This window comes from Notamacropus eugenii, chromosome X (genome assembly GCF_028372415.1).
Source record: "Notamacropus eugenii isolate mMacEug1 chromosome X, mMacEug1.pri_v2, whole genome shotgun sequence".
Taxonomy (NCBI): Eukaryota; Metazoa; Chordata; class Mammalia; order Diprotodontia; family Macropodidae; genus Notamacropus; species Notamacropus eugenii.
This window is the reverse complement of record NC_092879.1, coordinates 94,652,234-94,661,324: the sequence shown is the minus strand read 5'-3', so window position 1 is coordinate 94,661,324 and position 9,091 is coordinate 94,652,234. Positions and strand designations below refer to the sequence as shown.

Here is a 9,091-nt window from a genome sequence, read left to right as displayed (position 1 = left end):
AGAGGACCTCAAGGGGATTTGCACTTGACCACTATCCATGAGTTCTGCCTCATGGTCCTTGCATGATCAGCCTGAAAAGTCCAAGGAATAAACGGGTCTCGTCCTTCACAGGTCTTAGTGTCCATGCATTTCATGTGCCTCTAAAGGAAGCTGAGATCTAGAGAGCTGGATAATGAAGTGTCAGATCACTTACAACATGTTAGGATTTTGAATGGAGGGTAAAAGGTAGAAAAGAGAGCTTATGGAACCTGAGTGTGACCATCTGAAGGTCTGCAGACACAGAGAAAACAGGACCTTAAGGGCAATTAGACTAGAGGCCCCTCCACCCATTCTGCCTGAACCTGAGGCCTCTGGAGCTGAATGTCCCTTGGGTGCACACAGAAGTGTCTAAGGATGAAACTTTACAAGCCCTTTACAGACCTCAGAATAGAAAACCCTTTATGTGATTGAAAGGAAACTGAGTCCTTGAATGCTGGATAGTCAAGTTTAAGATCACTAAGAAGATTTTAGGATTAAAAATGTCAAGGCTTTCCAAAGGTTTTGTGGCAGCCCCCTGCTGTGAGTGGAGGGTAAAATGTAGAAAGGGTAGTTGGAGGGACCTGACTATGATCAGTTAACACTTTCTAGGCTTTGAGCAAAGAGCACCTTAAGGGCATTTGCACTTGAGGCCCCTTCATGGACTTGATTGACCCAGTCTCCCATAGCTAGCAAGTATATAAGGGTGAATTTGAACTTGGGCCCTTCCTGACTCCAGGTCAAGTTCTCTAGCCACTGAGCCACCAAGCTGCCTCATAGTGAGACCTATGATATCATGGGAATGACGAGTTCTGTGTGTATTCAGTGATTTTTATTCTTAGCTTGCTTCAATTTTGCAGTTCAGATCTCTCTTTTACACAGCTCTTGGTACGTTAATTCTGCATTCATGCGCCGAGCAAGTAGCAATTGGCGAAGTTCGGCCAGGTTATGCTCCACTGCTCTGAGGTTTACCAGAATTCTTTGCTGCAAGGCACGTGAATGTGCGAAATCATTCCAGATGCCTTGGGACAGGTCCTGCACTGACAAAGCAGTATCGGAATTGTTTTCTGAGGCAACATCATGATTGTCTGCTGTGGTTTCATGGATATTTTTCTGGAAAAAGAAAGAAATTATGCATCTGTGGTTATGGACTTTGGAAATCTCCGACCAGTAGTTAGAGGATGTGGAACCTGTGCCTGTTCCTTCCACCTCACCTCTAACCTTTCCAAAGATAAGAGGTAGAAAATACTTTGATTGGCCCTTCTGAGTCTGAAGCCCTTGGTAAACACTGATGAAACACTTAGGCTGTGCATGGTACCCAGCTAGGCGCTGGGGGTTCTTTCTCTAAATTGGGCTGGGAAAACAAGGCTCAGGAACTCACAGGATGTCTCCCCAGCCTCAGCACTGCAAGAATTCAAGAGCCAGGATCAGGCTGACCAACCAGATCAAGGTCAATGTTCCCAGGTTCTGAGCCACAGGGATGTAAGGTACATGAGGAGTGCCTGCACTAGCCCCCATTTAAGAACTGATTTCTCTCCACTGACTTACAACCCCTGAGACTCACGCCCACACAGTCCCCATCTCCCTGAAGGACACAGCAAATGCTCTTTCAGTGAGGAACAATTACTGGCCCATTCTCAAACTCATCAGCACCAGAATTTGCATGGAAACACCTTTCCTGACCAGAGGAAGCATTCTTGATGCTCTACATGCCATAGCGGTCTCAGCAGCAGTGAGGAGAACATGAACATCTACTAGGTCCAGGAAGCCATGCTAAAGCAGCCCAGCCTGCCAGGAGGGTTTCCCTCCTCTCCTTGTCTAACTGCTCAAAACTCTCCTTGGGCATGGTTGCAGGATGGAGCCAAATGAACTAGAAGTTGCAAGAACACTTAGTTGACCTAAAAGTCAACATATGTGAACAGACTTTGCCCAAGGGAAGGCCACCCTGCCTATGAACTAAGACCAGTGGCTTGATTTTCAAAAAGAAATGCATTCTTCATAGAAAAGTGCCTTTTCCAGGTCAAGGTACAGCTGCCCTTACCTCCTATCATTTCTAGGCTTTGATTACTGGAGCTTGCTGGGAGCAGGCAATGCCAAGTCTGTTTTCCACAGCAGAACCTTCCCCTCCCGCTCCCCCTCCACCTGCTCCCCCTCAAGTACCCAGGTTCCAAGAATACATTTCAGTGTTGTTGAGGCTGGGCCTGAGCTACCTGGAGAAGTCCTCAGTGGTGCCCACAGAGAACAGGTGCTAGTGGGCAGCTTAAGGCATACTCACAGGAGAAGGGGAGAAAGAGAGAGGAAGGCAGAAGAATCCAAGAGAAGCAGTGGAGGCCAGAGCTGGAGTGATAAGGAGTGGGAGAGGGCCCCCAACAGAGGCCTCAGGAGCTGCCTCCAGGTTGCTGCTTTGGTGGCTACCTGTATTTTGGGCTCCCTGTGGGGGGAGGGAAGAGGGAAGGAGAGGGTCTCCCTAGGTTGGCTCACCACTTCCAAGGAACTTGGTCTCCCTTTTTGGAGTGAGGAGTGAAGGGGTGAGGGGAGGCAGAAGTGGGCAAGGGGCTGAGGGTGGAAGGGGTTCCTGGCATGGGCAGAGGAAGGGGGAGGGGCAGTGACACTCTCTCTCTCCAATGGGGTGTCTCTCCTCTCCTGCCCCGCCTCCTCCTCCTCCTCCTCCTCCTCCTCCTCCTCCTCCTCCTCCTCCTCCTCCTCCTCCTCCTCCTCCTCCTCCTCCTCCTCCTCCTCCTCCTCCTCCTCCTCCTCCTCCCCTTTCCTCTCTCTCTCTCTCTGCCTCTGTCTGCCTGTTTCTCTAAGCTGTGGCTCAACTGTCTACCTTAAACCACCTGCAGCCCATCATCCACAGCAGGGCAGAGAGGCTGGCCAAGATGGCAGCGCTGAGCAGGAGGAAAGCTGGCCCCAAGTTCACAGGCATAGTCGGGAGACAGGCACAGGTGCGCCAGGTGAGGCTGGGCAGGCGACGAGGATACCAGGACAGGCGGACGACGAGGACACGAGGAGGATGAAGAGGACAAGGACAGGAGCACGCTGACGACGCCGAGGACAAGGAGGACGGTGGGGGCCAGCGCGGCAGCGAACAGGGCACGGCTGCGGGCGGGAGGGTGAGGGAAGCAAGAAGGAGGCCCCGAGGGAGAGAGTGTCTGTCGGGAGGGGACTGAGGAAGGACACAAAGGGAGGGAGATGGCGAGGCAGGGGCCGGCCAGCCTCGCGCCTGGCAGCGGACAGGAGGAAGGCGCCCTGCCTCTGCGCACGACGAGCCTGCCCGCGGCTTCTCCCTGGCTCAGTCTGCGCGGCCGTCTGCCCTTCGTGCCCCCTGATGAGGTCACAAAGCAGGTTCTTGGGCGTCCTGGAGGGACGTAGGCCTCGAGCGCGACCCCGCCCCCCGGGCTGGAACCCTGGCCAGCCATACCTGGCCCGCACTCTTCCACGTCCACGGCCGCCAGGCCGGGGCGGTGCCAAGCCAGAGATGGGGACCAGTGCCATGCTCGTGGCCTAGCCCACCTGAAACCGCTCCTTCCAGGCCCAGCTCACATGGCTTGGACGGGCCTGCACCAAATGCACACACAACACCAGCAGGGTGGCTTCCTTAGGGCAGCTGGGTGCCCCAGTGGGTACAGTGGCATGTCAGGTCTGGAGGCAGCAAGACCTGACTTCGCATGCAACCTCAGACTCTGACTAGCTCTGGGAACCTGTTGGCCTCTCTTTCCCCATCTGCAAAACGAGCTGGGGAAGGAAATGGCAAATCACTCCAGTAGCTTTGCCCCAAATGACAGCTGGACTGGACTGAAAGCAAACCAAGAGAAAAGACCAGTTGAGCCACAAATCACCCAGTGTATCGCCAAGTGGGCTGCACTGCACTGGAACTCACAGAGACTTTCACACTTGGATCCCTGTGATCTAGGACAGGTCACACTCTCTCTGGGCACTGCCCTCCTCTCTAAAATGTGGGAATGGAACTGGATGACTTCTGGAGGTTCTCTCCAACTCTGCCCCTAGGGTCCATTCATTCTTTAAAGCATGGAAGAATTCCCCCATCGAAATCAGTGGGAAAGGAGGGGATAAATTAATTTATGCTAAAGCCCAAAGGATTCATCATGTCACCTATTCCTAGAGTGTCACAATTTGGGGGGGGGAGGGTTCTGCCACCCCTTCATATAAGTACCCCTTTTAGTAAACCTTACCTCCCTATTCCACATGAACAGAAGTGTGAGAGTATCATACATATGCACATAATAAAGAAAATCATAGATTTCATTCATTTCAGGAGGATACCATACTGATGGAGGAGACTATTCCCCCTGGCCATTGAACAAGCTTCTTGAGTCCCTGCCTTAAGGGCACCCCGGATTGGGAATTCCTGCCTTCAGCCCTCTCTTGGCCACGCTAAACATCTACACTTTCTTCAAGAGATGACTGTCTTGGGACATCATTTCACTGCTCTGTCTTGGTTGCTTCCAGACCTCTAGGCAGGTGACATGTAATCCAGGATACCTTGAAGTGTTGGGAAGTGTCCTCTTCCACCTTCTCAGGGCCAAACATAAGTCACAAGCCTCTTCCACAAATGCTTAAGTGCGTGCTGCCATTTCTCCCACCTCTTCCAACTTTTCTTTTCTCTAGGCCAACATTCTGTTTCTTCAACCTGTGGCAACAGAGCTCACACTCAAGGCCTATCCCCATGGGTCCTTCTTAATGTGTGGTTGCTCCCCACAGCTGAATCTGAGCCAGACAAAGGACAACAGTCCTATGACCTACTGCTTCTTGGAGTAGAGAGCTTTCTGCACACCCCCAGACCAAATTCTCTTCCTTGGCTGCTATGTCACACAGCAGGTTCATATGGAGCTTGCATCCCATCACAACCCGTTTGTGGGTGAGGGACCTCTGGCCTCAAGGTCACAGGTGGCCCTTCAAGTCCTGAAGTGGGGCCTTTTGACCACAAGTTCCAGTTTTCCAGAACAAATCCTTTTACTCCAGGGATCTGTTCTCTGCCAAGAGGTGCCATACTTGAGGACCTAGAAGGCCCCCTGTGGCCTCCAGGTTCCCTACCTCAGCCTAGATCTCTGGAAGATGAACCACCTCCCTTCCCATTGATCTAATTCCCCAATCCCCACCTTAGGGTTAGCCTACTGTTCTTGCCTGTCTAGTTCTTTTTGTGTCTTCACTCTGGCATCCCGGGTGTTCCTTTTCTCTTCTAGTTCTCTGTCATTTCTTTTGGACAAGTCTTGCTCATCTTTCTCTTCATGTAGCCTAAGACCATATTAGCCCTACCTCTGCTCACTCCTCAATAGTGACAAGCATAAGATGTGCTGAGAAATCACTAAGCTACTGAACATCTTGCCAGCCAGAAAGGGAAGTGGGTATGGTGTCTTGCAGGAGACAGGGATTTTTCAATTACTTCCTTTCTCCTAGCCTGGGAATCTACTTGATTTGGTCTCAGGATTAAAAGTAGACCCCTGTGGCTATAGATGTCTAGATGCACATATGTGTATACAGCTCTATCTCTCTGCATTTCCCTGCTAGTCCTCTCCAATGGTCCTGTATAAACATTCAAAGCATTTATATTAGTAGAGAAGAAATAGAGGCAGACAGTACCCAGAGAAAATCCCAAATGGTGTTGTGAAGGGTTTGAGATGGTTGACATATGGCTGAACATCAAAGCACCCACACAATCTATGACTATTTCTTGTATTACAGATACAATGAAATTGAAGGAGTGATCTTGAACAGCATATATCGAAGCAGATAGGGTCTAAAATAGGCTGCTAAGCACTTACTAATTTTGTGAGATATAGATACAAGTTATCAAGACAGTCTTGCTCTAAAAGAGCTAATGACATTCTGTTGGGTTGGGAGAGCTGGCCATGTTGGTGGGGAAACAGGCTACCTGTGGGAGGGATGGTAGCAGGAGAGGAAGAATTAAATAAGTTGGAGTAGAATCAGGAGGGAGATGGAGCCCTGCTCAGTCCCCTCCTTAAATAGGGCAAAGCAGTCACCAATCAGGGGAGAAGGGCCTGAGGGTGCAAGTTTCTACAGGGTGGGGCTGATTTTGTTCAGGTAAAAGTTTTAAATTTTAAATAATCCACCTGGTGTCATCTTTTGAGGGTACTCCCTCCCTGTTTTATTGTGAATTCTTACCTTAGCCATGACTGTGAAAGGTACCTCATGTTTTTTTGGTGATGTTAACCTCTTCCACCTACGAGGAGGTTATAAGGGAGAAGCAGCAGGATTTGAGTAAAAGAAGGAATTCTGAATGTGATTTCGAGTAATTTGAAATTGTGAAGAAGGCCAGAGATTAACCTGGGAGCAGCAGCATTTGGGACATGACTTGAGATATTCAGGAGAAGAAAGAAGACCTGAAGGAGAAGGAGAAGACTGAGTTGAAGGAAGAGAGATCAGAAGAGAAGGACTCAAGAAGAGAAGGTGTTTGCTGAAGCAAGCTAAGTAAGACACATGATGCTGACAGGGTCTGATCTCAGCTAGAGAAAGGAAAGGAAGTCGGGCATGGCTCTTGGTAATGAGTCTGGAAGAAAGACAGATGAGAAGCTGAAGATGTCTACTAGCGGTGTGCTCCCACAGTTCTCTGCAAGCAAGAGGAGCAAGGACCAGGGATCGCCCTTTCACTGAGGATGGAGAGCCAGTAAAATTTTGTGATGGCACAAAATGTACAATGTTTACACAGTATCTAGGCTCACATGCTCTGGAGCACAGGTGTCAAACCTTTGGGCCTCAGCAAAACTCCTAAGTGAGCCAAATCAGATTTAAATGTAATTGGGCATTTTGAAAAAGAAAATAAAAACACAATACAACCAGATAATGTCAATTTGCTATTTTCTAAGTTGATATGCCACCAGTTTCTATTCTGATTTCACAGCCCTGGGGAGCCTGGAGCATTTAACCATGGTAGGCTTTATTCCCACACTGGGCTATAGCTCTGGCTTCACTTGGCATAATATTTTGAGCACACCACACTTTACTGCACTTGTCTTCTCAACAGACTTGCTCTTTCTCCAGTTCTGGAACCAGCAAGAAAGTCAGTTCTGCTATTGTTTTTGGAAGGAGCATGTCATTCTACTCCCTTATGATTCCATGCACCATCCCTGTTTCATTTGGGACCACAGTACCCCTTCCTGGCCACCATGCAACTGGGAGAGTTGTCTTTTCTTTTCTTTTCTTTTTTATTAATTTATTTAACTTTTAACATTCATTTTCACAAAATTTTGGGTCCCAAATTTTCTCCCCATTTGTCCCCTCCCCCCACCCCAAAACACCGAGCATTCTAATTGCCCCTATCAGCAATCTGCCCTCTCTTCTATCATTCCCTCCTTTCCCTTGTCCCCATCTTCTCTTTTGTCCTGTAGGGCCAGATAAATTTCTATACCCCTTTACCTATATTTCTTATTTCCTAGTAGCAAGAACAATACTCAACGGTTGTTCCTAATACTTTGAGTTCCAACTTCTTTTCCTCCCTCCCTCCCCACCCATTCCTTTTGGAAGGCAAGCAATTCAATATAGGCCATATCTGTGTAGTTTTGCAAATGACTTCCATAATAGTCGTGTTGTGTAAGATCAACTATATTACCCTCCATCCTATCCTGCCCCCCATTGCTTCTATTCTCTCTTTTGATCCTGTCCCTCCCCAAGAGTGCTGACTTCAAATAGCTCCCTCCTCCCATTGCCCTCCCTTCCATCATCCTCCCCACCCTGCTTATCCCCTTATCCGCCACTTTCCTGTATTGTAAGATAGGTTTTCATACCAAAATGAGTGTGCATTTTATTCCTTCCTTTAGTGGGATGTGATGAGAGTAAACTTCATGTTTTTCTCTCACCTCCCCTCTTTATCCCTTCACTAATAAGTCTTTTGCTTGCCTCTTTTATGAGAGATAATTTGCCCCATTCCATTTCTCGCTTTCTCCTCCCAATATATTTCTTTCTCACCCCTTAATTTCATTTTTTAAAGATATGACCCCATCCTATTCAATTCACTCTGTGCTCTGTGTGTGTGTGTGTGTGTGTGTGTGTGTGTGTAATCCCACCCACTACCCAGATACTAAAAAGTTTCAAGAGTTACAAATATTGTCTTTCCATGTAGGAATGTAAACAGTTCAACTTTAGTAAGTCCCTTATGACTTGAGAGTTGTTTTTTCATATGAAAATTTCAACTCCTCCAGGACAAGGATTGTCTTTGCTTTCAATGTGTGTCTCCAGGCCTTAGCACAGTGTTTACTATGTAGCACAAACTAATGAAATCATTTCCCCTTCGTTCATTTCATTCATTCACATTGCATCTCCCTCCTAGAAGAGAAGGTGCTCAAGAAACGCTCTCCAGGTTGCCAGGGAGAATGGAATGTCCCTTCAAAACCAAACCAAACCAAAGAACACAAAGATGACCGCAAAGAAGGACAGTCACCTGGCAAGGCAGAGGAGGATCCTGCCCTGTGTCAGGAGGTCAGCCACAGGAAAATGGCGACAGGAGCAGAAAGGCCAGAAGAAGACTTAGGAAACACCTGGAGCTCAGAAACAAGCCTGTTTCTTCCCAGAAATGAGGGAGCTATGTTCCTCTTCTCCCTGAAGAGGAAGTAGTCTTTGTCAGGTTGGCACCCTGCCATTGGGAGCCCTTCAAATAGCAGAGGATCCCACTTTCTACCCAAGGCCTTTTCCAGTCCCCTCACCTGCTAGTGCCTCTCCCCTTTCAAGATTACCTTCTATTGACTGTGTAGTTTATATGTTCCTAGTATTTACATGGTGCCCCCCTCTTTAGAGAATGAGCCCTGTGAGGGTACAGATGATTTTTGCCTTTCTTCTATTCCAAATTCTTAGCATAATACCTGACACATGGTGTGTGTTCATCCTTTGCTACCGAAGACCACGCCATCAGAGAAATGATGACATGACTTGCACTTGACTTTGTTTTGAGTGAGGGAGGGCTGTGCAGGTCACCAGCCTCACTTCTCCAGAGCCATCTGAATCCAGTGACCAGATATTCATCAGGATGAGTGGAGATGACTCAGGATGAGGCAATAGGGGTTAAGTGACTTGCCCAAGGTCACACAGCTAGTGAGTGTCAAGT

General features: G+C 48.4%; 1 protein-coding gene across 1 annotated transcript; it reads right to left on the bottom strand.

Annotated features, from left to right (window-relative positions):
• Positions 1-831: 831 nt before the first annotated feature.
• On the bottom strand, positions 832-3,510 carry LOC140516386 (uncharacterized). The gene is made up of 3 exons (XM_072627326.1): positions 3,354-3,510; positions 2,843-3,306; positions 832-1,128 (listed from the first exon to the last, which is right to left on the bottom strand). Exons 1-3 carry the CDS (start codon positions 3,508-3,510, stop codon positions 877-879), a joined length of 873 nt encoding a protein of 290 aa, XP_072483427.1. The 3' UTR covers positions 832-876.
• Positions 3,511-9,091: the final 5,581 nt, after the last annotated feature.